The sequence below is a fragment of the Cololabis saira genome, chromosome 5 (assembly GCF_033807715.1).
Source record: "Cololabis saira isolate AMF1-May2022 chromosome 5, fColSai1.1, whole genome shotgun sequence".
Taxonomy (NCBI): domain Eukaryota; kingdom Metazoa; phylum Chordata; class Actinopteri; order Beloniformes; family Belonidae; genus Cololabis; species Cololabis saira.
The window spans coordinates 23,194,799-23,208,340 of record NC_084591.1 but is presented as its reverse complement, the minus strand read 5'-3'; the positions used below and the strand labels follow the sequence as shown (position 1 = coordinate 23,208,340).

The following is a 13,542-nucleotide window of genomic DNA, read 5'->3' as shown; positions in this document are numbered from 1 at the left end:
TCATATACTGAGGCTACAGTCCTCCTGCAGCGGTCGCAGGTTCGAATCCCGGCCTGCGCACCTTTGCTGCATGTCGTCCCCATTCTCTCTCTCTACCCCCTTCCTATCTGCAACTTGAATAAAGGGCCACTAGAGCCCAAAAAAATCTTAAAAAAAAAAAAAAAACATTCAGTAAATCAATCACTCAATATCCATGTTGTGATTTATGGTTAGGGATGTCCCGATCAGGTTTTTTTGCCCCCGAGTCCGAGTCGAGTCCTTTGATTTTGAGGACTTGCCGATACCGAGTCCCGATCCGATACTTTTATAAAACAATAAAAAATGAAGAAGAGAAAAGAAAATTATGCAGGATGACCCTTTTATTATATTTTAACATGTGTACTGTAAACTGAGCACATAGGAGGTAGGCAGCTTGAACATTCTTAAGTCAGTATAAAAATATTTTCTTTTCTTTTTCTTTTTTTTTTTTTTTTAGCATAGGGCTGCTTCAGCTTCAAAACAAACAGGCGTGCTCTGCGCGCATGCGGTGTATGGCTGCCGCTCTGAGCCCACTACTCCACGTGTGCGTTGATTTATGGTCCCGCGTCACACCAACGCAGAGCCTTCCGCGACGCGGAACCATAATGTCGGCGCCGCAGCTCCGCTTCAGTCCTGGGGCCTCATCTATAAAGCTTGCTTGCGCAGAAAAAGCGCCTGAAAGTTGCGGAAGCCACCATCTACGCAAAGCCTCGGATCTAAAAAGAAAAAACTAACCGATGGCTGCCGCTCCAAGGGTCCAGGGCCAAGGGTCCAGGGTCTGGCGTAGGGTGCGCGTCGCTGCGAACCCTACGCTGTAGACTCTGCGTCGGTGCGACGCGGAACCATAAATCAACGCACACGTGGATGTCGGCGCCAGTGAGTATTTTCACCGGACATTTTGACCGGAGAGATTATAAAATACCGGACTTCGGCATATTTTACCGGACAAAGTCCGGCAATTACCGGACAACGGAAACCCTGATATATATATATCCGATTCCTGATCGGCTCATAACGTCCGAGTCCGGATCGAGTCTGCAATCACGTGATCGGCCCCGATTTCCGATCACGTGATCGGATCGGGACAACTCTATTTATGGTCATTAGGACGTGAATGCTTTAGGACGGGGCTAAAACGAGATTGATGGGCCACTATCAGACCGGAATGAGTAGCATCTGCAATGCCTAATTAGATCAATCGCTCACCTGTCACTTATGCTTATGCAAAAGACAAATACAACCAAAATCCTCCGGAAGGAATTCAAACCAAAGTCAAAGTGATGCCAACACAGCAAAGCACATCTATTCCGCACCATCTATGCCCAACACCAGGTTTTACTTACTTACTTACTTCACATGATCTTTGACAATTATTTGTTATCATTGTCTTATGTTGTTTTCAATGTTGATGCTAAAATTAGGGGATTTATGTATACCGTATTAAAGAAATTGTAATTTGACGGTTTGTGAAGCCCTATAGTAACTGTTTATACTTACATCTGGTGCTGTCTGCAATCACAGGTCTGAGCTTCCTCTCCTGCTTGATCCCTGCCAAGACCCGGTCATGGAGGCACTGCTCCTTTGGGGGAGGAGGGGGGAGGCTGCGCTCTGAAACCTAGAGAGGAGACGTAATGACACTAAACCTAGAGATATGTACATTTCAGAAATAAATAAAAGGCATCTCCTGGTTCTGCAAGGCCAAACTGTTATGGATGCATTCTTGTGCAAATAGAAAGGATTTGTAAAAATGTCACATCCAGCCACTTAAACATGTCCCATTTCTTTGTCACACTTTGAGTCAGGATGTAAACCGACAGCACAGGACAGCACAAGAAAACAAAAGAGTCAAAATATTTGACTGTTATTCAACTTTTTAAGTATTCAGTTGCTTTTGAATACTTGTAGTTTTTTTCATTACAGGTCTTACAACATTTCAAGTTTAACTCACAACTGTGCTCAAACATGAATGTGGTTGCAGGGTCACAACAAGCGTCACAATTAAACTGTCTAAAACCTGGAAGTGTGCTACAATGTCAAGATTTACCATGCAGAGTCAGTATAGCCTCCTTTAAATTAATAATATTGTCATACAACATTGATTTCCTATCCACCAAAAATAATATTTATTTACTTTATTTATCAAAGGACATCTTCATCTCTTGAATCCCGTTATTGTGTGAGTCTTTGAAACAGAGCTGATGTGGGTTTTTTTATCTTGAATGTGTCACACTCCCCCCTGTTGTGGTGAGAGAGTTCACTCACCTCCCTGCCACACCACCTCATCAGCTTCATGTCCCACACCTGTTTGGTCCCAGCTGCAGCTCCTCCGTGCTCATCAGCCAGCCAGCATTTAAGATGCACTGAGGCCTCAATCAGTCCCAGATTGTCTTTGCAGCATGCTCCACTTTCCAGCACTCATTCTCAGATTGACGTCTTAGTTTCGACTCGGGCTTGCCTCTGATCCCGTCTTCAGGTCTCTTCCCCTAACTCTGCCTGTCCACGACAAGCCTTTTGTCTGCTCTCTCTAGATGGCGTTCCCCCCGCTGCTTGCCTGCCAGGTTCTGATACTGCTTCTGCCACGATTCCAGCTAGCCCCTCCCCGGTGTTGTCGCTTTAATTAAACACTCAGGAATTGTGTGCCTGTTCCAGGGCGCTTACCAGCCTGCCAGTCAGCACTGTTTTCTCTTGGTTCCTGGAACCTTCCAAAGACTGTTACTGTTGAAATGCCTCCCTGTTGAGAATTCAGTCAATAAAGTACAGTACAATCTGGCGATAATGTTCCTAAGCAGACAACCCCTCACCCATTGACCAAAATAGCGGGCGTCCTGCAGCAGCATGAGGCTCTTATGTCTGCTACTGTCTCGAAGGTTAGGCAGACTGCCCAGGCTCTCTCTCCCTCTCTCTCTGCATTACCAATGTAAATGCAGCAAATAATGACCTTCATCACATTTTCTGCTGCCACCCAATCCTTGTTGGTTGTTCCAGCTGTTCCTCAGCCCAGCTACCCTCCTGAGCTCCATGTGGGAGTCCAGGAATGTTATGATGGAGACTGGTGGCCCGTTCATGACAAACTGTTTATTGCTGTTCTCACTTAAGCCCTGTACTTTTGCCTCAGAACAGGCAAAAGTTGCCTTTACCACCTCATGTGCAGGGCTCGTTTTTGGGGAGCTGCAGAATGGGATGGACAATCTGAATCCCGCTTCTCCTTCCATTTTTGTTTCTCAGGAGCTACGCAAAGTTTTGGGCCTGGGTTTCTCCAGCTCGGAAACTACTCAAGGATTAATGGGGCTCCAGCAGGGAGAACTTACTGTCACAGACTACTCGACTTTCTTACAAGAGCCAGCCGCTGCAGCTGGATCCTGCTGCCCTGGTGGAGGCTTTACTCCATGGACTAGCTTATTTCATCAAGGATGAGCTGGTTTCCCATGATATCCCTCCAACTCTGGATAAAGTGATTGGGCTGGCTGTCTGGATTGATCTTCGTTTTCAGGCTTGCCAACGAGAGAAATGCCAGGGATCATCTCGTCGCAAGCCAACCATCCAGCCCAGAGGGCATGTCAGTAACCCGTAGCATCTTCATGTTAGCTATTGGAGGAATTAGAACCCATGCAGCTGGGTTGTGCTTCCCTTACACCACAGGAACGACAACGTTGGCAATCACACCTATGCATGTACTCTGGCCAGGCCGGTTACTTCAAGTTCACCTGTCCAGTAGAAGCTAAGGGCTCACCAGTAGTCGAGGAGATACTGGTGAGCCCAACTGCTGTGCCCTCTGCTCAACCACAGAGGCCTCAGCTTCAAGCTCGGTTACTCCTGCCTTGTGGATCTCAGTCCCTGTCCACACTCAGACTCTGCTGTTGATGCCTGTATCATGGATGAGGGCTTGGTTCAGCGGTTGGGGCTCAAGCAGGTTCCTTTGCCTCATCCAATTCCTGCTCAGGCCCTCGACGGACATGTTCTTGTGACTGTCACTCATCAGACTGTCCATGTCCACGTGCTACTTTCTGGTAACCATCATGAGGAAATCCAGTTTCACATCCTGAAAAGCCCTCATCAGCTTCTCATTCTGGGTTAGCCATGGCTTCGTTAGCACAATCCCAACATCAACTGGGAGACTGGGGCTGTCCGTGAGTGGGGCCCTTCCTGTCATCCCTGGTGTTTGAAGCAAGCCACCTCTCCTCTCCACTCACGTCCCTCCATCTCTCCACCTGACATCTTCAGGGTGCCCTCTGAATACCATGACATCAGTTGAGTCCACAGTAAAGCCAAAGCCACATCTCTGCCTCCTCATCTGCCTTATGATTGCACCATTGACTTCCTGTCTGGCACAATTTCACCCGAAGGACCTGTTACCATCTTTCCACCTTCCTGTGTTATTGCCTCTCTGACCTGGGACATTGAAGAGAGGGTGAGACCTGCCACTGACAGGCAGCCAGGTCCCAGCGCATGTGCCCCAACTGCCTTTCTGTTCCTGAGGCACAGAGATCTGACATTTTGCAGTGGGCCCAATCCTCCAAGCTTACCCGTCACCCTGGTTCCCAATGTACTCTCTATGTTCTGCTCCAACACTTCAGGTGGACCACCTTGGCAGCTGACACCAGTCAACTCATAAGGGCGTGTCCCACATGTAATCAACAAAAGAGCTCCCACAGTGTGCCTTCAGTCTCTCCCGATACCACATCAACCCTGGTCCCACATCTCGCTGGACTTTATCACAGGTGTCCCTCTTTCTGATGGCAACACGGTCATCCTCACTGTTTTTGACTGCTTCAGTAATATGTCTCACTTCGTGCCCATCCCTAAGCCACCGTCTGCTAAGGAGACTGCCAAGCTAGTCCTGGAAAGAGTTCTGCTACCGCCAGTCTTTCTTTGGGGTTCTGCCCTCCCGAGCTCCATGGGTCATTATGCTGCCTCTGTCAACCAGCGCCGTTCTCCAGCACCTGACGACCAGGTGGGCCAGCAGGCGTGGCTCTATGCTAAGGACCTGCCTCTGTGGGTGGACTCCTTAAAAAAAAGAAAAAAGTATTGGTTCCTTCCCTATTCAACGGATCATCAGTCCCACAGCGGTGAGACTGCAGCTTCCAAGCACGATGCGAGTACAACCGACCTTCCAAGTCTCCCGGATCAAACTGGTCCATGAAAACTGGTCCCCATTTGCTGGTGGTTCAATCGCCTCCTTGCTTTATTGATGTGCCCTGCTTTTTCCATTCGGCGCCTTATCCCCTCCCGTCGTCAGGGGAGGGGTCTCCACAACCTGGTGGACTGGGAGAGCCAGAAGATAGGCCCTGGTTCTTTCTCACCATATCCTTGATGCAGACCCTATTGCATCCTTTGCAGCCTTCCACTTCGGGGCATCCAAGGGCTCCTCATCCCACGGCCAGTACATCCGTTCCACCGGCCTCTTCACTGCTCATCAGCCAGCCAGCATTTAAGCTGCACTGAGGCCTCGCTAAGTGCCAGACTGTCCAAACAAATGTTGTTCAAGGTTCAGTGGAAATTTGAAATAGCATTTCAAAAGTTTGAAGCATAGGAACCACATCTTGCGGAGAATTGCCAAATAAAAAAAAAATGAATCTAGGCTAGGGGACACGTCGATTGTTTTCAGCATTACCAGGTCAACTGAGAATTTAAATGAAGTTTAAGTTAATCTTCTTTAAGGTTTGTGCTGGATAAAGTGGAAATAGGAAGTAATGAATTAAGACTCCACCTATAGGACTACCTCTCCTCTCTACTCCCTCCCACATCTTTTGGGGAAAAAAAAAAATCATTAATTTTGTCTCATTTCAGTAAAGACATTTGTTTTTTTCTTTTTGATCTTGTAGGAGCCTTTTTTCCATAAGTTAATAACATAGTGATGAAAATACAGGTTTTTTTCTCCAAAGTTTGACGGAAACGCTAGGTGAGACTCTAAATGTTAAATTGATAAGACATTTTACACAAAATTTACATTACGTAAACATGAAGCTTTATGAAAAAAGCTTCATAAGAATATATACACACACATATATATATATATATATATATATATATATATATATATATATATATATATATATATATATATATATATATACACACACAACTTACAAAAACAAAGGAGATTGTGTACAAGGATTTTGGACAAATACTTAAAATACTTAAAATACTCTAAAGTTAACATCAAAACTTCTACTTATTTGTTTCCTCACTCACCCTGGCTTTGAGCTGCTGTGTTCGGGACTACAGTCCTTTATGTCAATTCACATAGTGCTTACTCACGGGTTTGAGTGGAGGTCTTGATCTGATGAAATCCAGGATCAGTTCATGGGCATTTCTCTTCACTCTGGTAGGAATGTCCCCGTCCACCTGAACATGGCAGAAACACACCACCAACTATAGCACAGCGCATAAAAATCAATCAGCGTTTTTTTTGGCCCACTTCTGTACAATGTAATAACTTATAAATGTAACACTGGCGTGTATTAGCATTTCAAATACTCACATGGCAGACTTATATGGCTGTTTAACAAACCCACAAACAGTATTAGTACTCCTTTACAGTCCTTTTTTCCCTTGTCACTGAAAACACCGCATTAAAGACGATACTATGTGTGTGTGTATGTCCTTATTTGATATAGAAACACCTAGTAAAAATAGCACTACCCAATCAGTGTATTCATTAATATTTGGGTTGTGAGGCTGAATAATGTATCTGGCTCTGGAGATTCCCTTTAGGGGGGTTTTGCAACTCGTATGCCTGCTACAGTCCACAATATTTTCTTCATACGGCAAAATCTTGCTGCACAGGAACCATATTTTGCGGTTAACTGTTAGGAAAAAAAAGGCTTCTGAATTTGAAGTGCATTAACAGGACAACTGACAATTTAAATGAAGTTTAAGTTAATCTTCTATAAACTGTCTGTTCTCTCTTATTCTGTCTCTATTCTAATTTTGTCACTTCCACTTCACACACTGTTCAAATTATGCCGTCCTCAATTTCCAGGTCACTGCTCCCAGCCACTGATCTTCTTGCCTGAAGTTTGGCTGAGTCATTTCACCCGTGGTCCTGGCTCAATAAATATCATTATGATTCTGACACTTTAACTCAAATGATGATGTTCTCATCAGCGCCCAAACTTCCTCAGTATATGTTTGTTTGGATGTCTCCTCAGGGAGCTGTTTTCAGAATCTACATTTCTGCATACTTTCGGCATCAAGATCCACTGACAGTTCACAACTGTTTTTATGGCTGAACTACTAACAGTAGCCCTTGAACTACTGCACTCTTTCATAACCCAAATCAACTCATGACATTTGATCATTCTACTTCAACATTTCCATTTCTTATAATTTGTTCCTCAAAAGAGAATTCAGCTGCGTTTAGCTCTCTGTCTTCAGTTATTCAAATGCTTTCATATTTTCTTCCTCATAAATCAAATCAAATCAAGCTTTATTCATATAGCACTTTTCATACAATTGTAACGCAAAGTGCTTTACATAATAAAATCAACATTTAACATAGAAAATTATATTATATATAATATACTTGCTGTTCAGAACGCGTACGCGTACACATCATGGCCGCCACGCGTATCCTGCGTTCATTTGACGCGTCAACATGCACGTTCTCCAAAAGACGCTGAACGCGTATGCGACCTGCAGTTCCCACTCTGGTCCCGCGCTGGTCCCGGTCAGAGCACCAGCTGACCAGAAGTGACTTGATGCGGAGGTCGGAAACTTGCGGACTGTTTTAAAGAGAGGCTGAGCAGCTGTTATCCTCACATGTATGATGTGACATCGCCACCACACAGTGACAAACATGCGGGTCAAAACAGCGGCGGCAGATCAACACAGTCCTGGTGCAGATAGAGTCGTGCTCGTTATGTCTGTGCTTGTGGGAAGATGCAGCGGTGATGATGCTGGTGGGCTGTTTTGTCCACCGATCAAACGTGTGAGCTGGATTCAGAGGTTCTTCAGTCATCGGTAAAAACATCGACTTTACTCCAGATATTTCGGTAAATTAATATCCTGACGACTTGCGCATGCACGCTCCAAGCTCGTCCCCGTCAGGTAGCGCAGGATGACAGCCAGCTCTCTGCTGCGGTCTCGGACTCGCCGTCTCTGGTTTTGAGCTGAATCAGCGGGACAATCCCATGTAACAAGTCGTCAAACGAAACGGAGGAAATGCAGAAATATCGCCGCTGTTTCTCATCATCAGTTGCGGCATCGGCGAGACGAACGAGCTCTCGTCTCCCGACGGCTCGGGTTGAACGGCCTGACAAACCATCTCCGATCGCACGTTTTCTTTACCGAGATCACAAGCAAAGCAATGCAGTGATCTCCCCTTTATCCCGTGTTGCTGTCTTGTTTATTTATCTTTATTCCAACAGCTGATTATTATACTACTACCAAATATTTTATTACTTTTCTAACTCTGACTCTGCATACTGCCCCCAACCGGTTACCGCCGGTAGGATGCGCTCTCCTCGCGTACTACACGAGCGAGGCTGCAGCTGGTTGTGAACGCGAACGGACGCGAACGCAGACTCAAACAGCAAGTATATCGGCTCCTTACTACCCACAAAGCACACATATACCACACATAGACATTAAAACATAATCATAATAAATACCTAAATAAATACCTGGCCTGACGCTGAGGTGAGGACCGATATCTTGGGGATCTATCCACACCAGGAGCCCCCCCACCAGTGACCAATGAGGGCATCACCACGGGGTAACCGCCCAGATCAGGGCCGGCCGGCCGGCGTCCACACCACAGCCAAGGCTGCAGTGCAGAACTCCCCCGTCACCCCGAACAGGGGGACCCCCACAGCAACGACCCCACAGGGCAAGTAGGCAGAGTCCCCGGTGTGGAAGATCCCCATGAGGAAAAAGCACCAATGCTTGCGGTATTAATTGATTACTTCACCTCATTTCACATGGCTGGTGTTGACATTCCACTTGCTTTCATATCTTTATTTAAGTCATTTCTGGACTCTCACCATGACTTTTCGGAGCTGGAATTTGCGAGCTCGGATGTCCTGCATCAGCATCTCGAACGGTGTGAGACTGAACTCGGTGGGCAGCGTGTTGAAAGGCTGCTCCTGCACCTTTTTCAGCTTCACTCCCTGCCTGAGCTCCTTCATCAGCTGCACCCACAGACGGGCCTTGGATGGAAACAACAGCAATACATCTGCATTTGTCCGTGTGGGGATTCTGCCTTACCCAAATACAGGATTACATTGTCCTCTCTGTCACAAAGTGACCTCTGTTGTGTTGTCTCACCCAGTCTCTGTGTTTCAGAGCATCCAGCTCGGCTGTTGATCTGTCCTCAAGAGTTTCCTCACTTGAAATCTTCTTCAGCATCTGTGCGACAAGAAAACAAGACACGTATTTCTACTAATTGCAAGTTGTATGTTTCACAGGGTTTTCGTGGGCTTGACGATTATTTCAAAGTGCCATCTTGACAAAAGTGAGAATTTATGGCTGCAGAATCTGCAGCTCAATTTACAATTCAAATGCTTTACAGACTCCAAACATATCTGCTGTTAGCTTTTCTAAGGACCTTCAGATGTGTTCAGCAACTACATGTTGAAAGACCATTTTACAGACTTTGAGTAGTATTGAAATATCGGCCTTATTTTTTATTTGATCATTATGAATTTTCCTGGAACATTACCAAACATTTTAGACCAACAATAAAAATTTGCTGGAATAAAACAAAACTGTTCCACTACAAAAGCTTTCATCGTGTTTTCCTGATTTTTCTTAGACAGAAATCCTCTTTATAAATAATGTTTTATGACCATATAGAATCTTTAGTGATATATTTCTCTACAGAGACAGAACCCTCTGTTGACATTTCCTTTGTTTCTTTTAGGGACAGAGCCTGAGGACAATGGACCATGACAGCGTGCAGATGCACAAACTAAAAGAAAAATACTGTAGCTAAATTAGGGCTTAAAATGTTATTTATATGCAGTGATTAGCATTAAATTCTTGCTGGAAAGGCCACAAGTGTGTCCACTGCTATAAAAGCCTGTCTAATTGTATCTACAACAAATTAAGCATTTCACGTCATTTTGTCAAATCAGGTGCAAAAATTTCCAATTTTGCTGAAGACTGTCTCCTTACATGACATATTCGAATGTTTGAGAGGTTCCTCTGCTAAAGTGTTTACCATCTAATGTGTACATGTACATAACAGTGCTGCACAAGTGCTGCTTCAACAAGTGTAAACCCTGAAGTGACAACAGAAGTGAGATATGAGGTTGAGCACTTGAAAGAAGTTAGACGTAATATCTACTCCTTTATTAGTATTTCCTTGGGAGTGAAACAGGAATATTCATAGAGTAGAGTTAAAAGCAGTCTAAATATGTAGACAGCACAACAAACAACAAGGGAAACCCCACTGGAAATAAGAGCGGAGACTGTTGTATGAGGTAAATATTAAAATTAAAAGCCAGTCTTGCATATTACAATGCCAAATCCGTAGAGGTTGTGATGTAGGAATGGATCTATGTTAACATAGTTTGATAAGCCAATCATAACACACTTTCAGGTTCATGCAGTCAGCAAAGGAAAAATGTTCGTAAACGAATCCCTGAGTTTTGTGTTTTATGTCCCCGTATTATTTCCTGGACTGTCTCTGGTGTCTTTCAGGTCTTTTCCATCATGTGTGAAGGTGAAACAACCTTTTTTTTTGTCACATATTATTTATGTATTTATCTTTGTTATGCAAAAGAGTTCAAAACAAGCCATTCTCTGTATATAAAACAATTTAATACCAAACTAATTTTAACACCTCAAGACTAAAAAAACAAAACAACTAATTACTTGTAACTGATTCAATCTTTAAAGTAGGTTAATTTTGGTGTTACAATTTTGTCAAAAGTGTACATTTGTCTTTGATATTTATTTTTCTGGGGTGAAAAGTTTGTTTCTCCTGTCACCTCCGCCATTAATTTTGCCTTCTCTATTTGACATCGCCTGTGCTTAACAAACCAAAATGGAAAATATATTTCAGACACGTTGCCATGGCAACTGAACATACCTGCTTTGCATCTTTTATCTTGATGAGGAAGGTCTGCAGCTCCAGAGTCTCTACAAACAGAGCCCGACAGACGGCCTGGTAGTGCTCTGGAGCCAGGCTTGGGTTGGCCAGGCGAGATGCACACAGTACCATTACCTGGCGGAACGTGAACACCGGTCTTATCACTACCTCCTGGCAGTCATCCTCCTCCTCCTCATCCTCCTCTTCCTGCCCACTGTACCCCTCATCTGTGGTACCATTCCTGGCGGGGCCGTTGCCCTCTCTGCTCTGCTCTCCACCGACCATTCGCTCGATGAGCCGCTCCAGCTGTGGACTGAGCTCCCTCTCCTCGCTGTCGTCCAGCCCCCAGTCCAGAGCTCGGTAGATGGCCACGCCGAGCGACTGAACCAGCTGCATGGAGGAATAAGAAAAAGAAAGTGGAAATAAATGTGAACTCGGTTCCCTTCAACAATACAACAATAATCGTCAAGGGAACACTTAATATTAGTACAATTCTCCAAATCTGCAGCATTTGAAAGCATTTTTGTGGTATGTTGAATAGTTTTCCCGGGTTTTTTAATTTTTTATATTAACATCATGTTATAAAGAGTCATGAAAACCTGATCTTAAAAGTCTAACGATGGCATCAGTCAGTTTTATGCCAAAATAACTCGTGCCTCACCTGATGCTCTGCAGTTGGTGGAAGAGGAGTGTCATCTGAAGAGATAAAACAAAAACACAACAGGATCTGAGACAATATTCTGGTGTCAGATTCTCCCTTCAAACTGAAGAGTAAAAACATCTAATGATTAATAAAATAAGAATACATTCCATAAACATTCCCTACTGAAAACTAAAAAAAAGTGTGTGACACTTGTTGAATATAAAGCCAGGCAGTAAACATATTTAATGTCAGTAACATTTAAAACATTGTAATCTTCAATTAACTGCACCAACAATGGAAGACAGAAATTATCACTGCTGTCATAACGTTATAAACTTTTGCATTCTGGTATAAATGTAAAGAAAAGCTTCAGTAATGCCTTGTCATGTCTCAATTACCACATTACCATATTCAGGAGACCCCCTAAAGATACTGCCAAAGTTGCAAGGGGCTCAAGTCATTACACTATCTGTACAGCTCATAGCAGCTTTGTCGTCGCTCATCACACCTCATATTACACTCATTATGACACTCATTTCACACACTTGTCTCGATCCGACTCAGAGTCACAGGGTGAAGGAGCTTGTCCCAGCTGTCACTGGACAAAAGGGAAGGTACACCCTGGACCGGCCCACAGTCCGTCGCAGGGCCACAAAGAGAAAAATGACACAACAATACAAACCTTATTGACAAGTGAACCCCTTGATTCTTCATTATATTTACAGTATCACCTCCCAACAGTTAACTCAGGAATATTTCATTATGAGTGTGAATCCTTTCTAAAGAACGAAGGATCTCAGCTGAAGCCATGGCAGGTGTGAGAGGAGCCCACTGGGGATGTACATCTAGGCTGAGGTTATTCAGGCTGTGACAGCCCTGTCTCACAGAGAAATTCATGGATGGATGGATGGATGGATGGATGGATGGATGGATGGATGGATGGATGGATGGATGGATGGATGGATGGATGGATGGATGGATGGAACGGATGAACAGAAAAAAATCTTCCTCATCAGTTGGAAAAAAAACTGTCAAATGTGTATAAAAGCAGCAGCATGGTGACTTGGTGGTTAACACTGTGGCTTCACAGCAAGAAGGTTCCTGGTTCGACTCCCAGCAAGTTTGCCAGGTTCATTGGTGATCCTAAATTGCCTGTGAGCGTGTGTTTGTCTATGTGTCCCTGGCTGGTGAGCTGTCCGATAGGTACCCCAGCCTCTCATCCAGACAGAGCTGGGATAGACTCCAGCATCCTCAAGACACTGAATAGGAATACATGGATGGGAATCATGTTTGGATGTCTGGTTGCAAGGCATCATTAGTCCAATATATGCAAGGTGCTGCTCTTCCTGCCACCATGGTGGTGTTTTGATTCAGCCTGGAAAATGATAACATCAGTCTTCTGATATATTATAGCATATCTTTGGGATGATACACGTTTTCCCTCAATCTTATTTGGCTACTTTGACAGATGTGGGAAATTGCTCATAAAACTAGTAAAGGACAGGGGCTCTGGGTGTCTTTCAACTATCATTTGTGATTGTTTTAGTGTGGGACATTCTGCCTAAAGTAAAGTGCTGGACCTCACATTGACCTTGTCAGCTGCTAAGAGGTTCCAAGCCCGGAAAAATTGTTCCAGAAAGGGTATCCAATGTAAAGAATGTGTATATACAGTATACAAATATATATCTATATATATATATATATATATATATATATATATATATATATATTAGTGACCACTAAAAGGGAAATTCTGTTTGCAACTTTGAAAATGTTATAAGTTATTAGAAGAACCTTTAATTAAAACCCAATTGCATTTAATTTTACATATCTTATTGTATAGGTT

At 44.0% G+C, this 13,542-nt stretch overlaps 1 protein-coding gene across 2 annotated transcripts in view; it reads right to left on the bottom strand.

The window, feature by feature from the left end:
* Positions 1-13,542, bottom strand: part of spire2 (spire-type actin nucleation factor 2) — a 57,830-nt gene that overhangs the window by 26,778 nt on the left and 17,510 nt on the right. For both annotated transcript variants that reach the window (XM_061721272.1, XM_061721271.1), the window contains exons 2-7: positions 11,715-11,749; positions 11,054-11,443; positions 9,286-9,366; positions 9,003-9,167; positions 6,277-6,363; positions 1,516-1,633 (exon numbers count right to left, since the gene is read on the bottom strand). In XM_061721272.1, the coding sequence (XP_061577256.1) occupies positions 1,516-1,633; positions 6,277-6,363; positions 9,003-9,167; positions 9,286-9,366; positions 11,054-11,443; positions 11,715-11,749 (876 nt within the window). The remainder of the gene's footprint in view (positions 1-1,515; positions 1,634-6,276; positions 6,364-9,002; positions 9,168-9,285; positions 9,367-11,053; positions 11,444-11,714; positions 11,750-13,542) is intronic.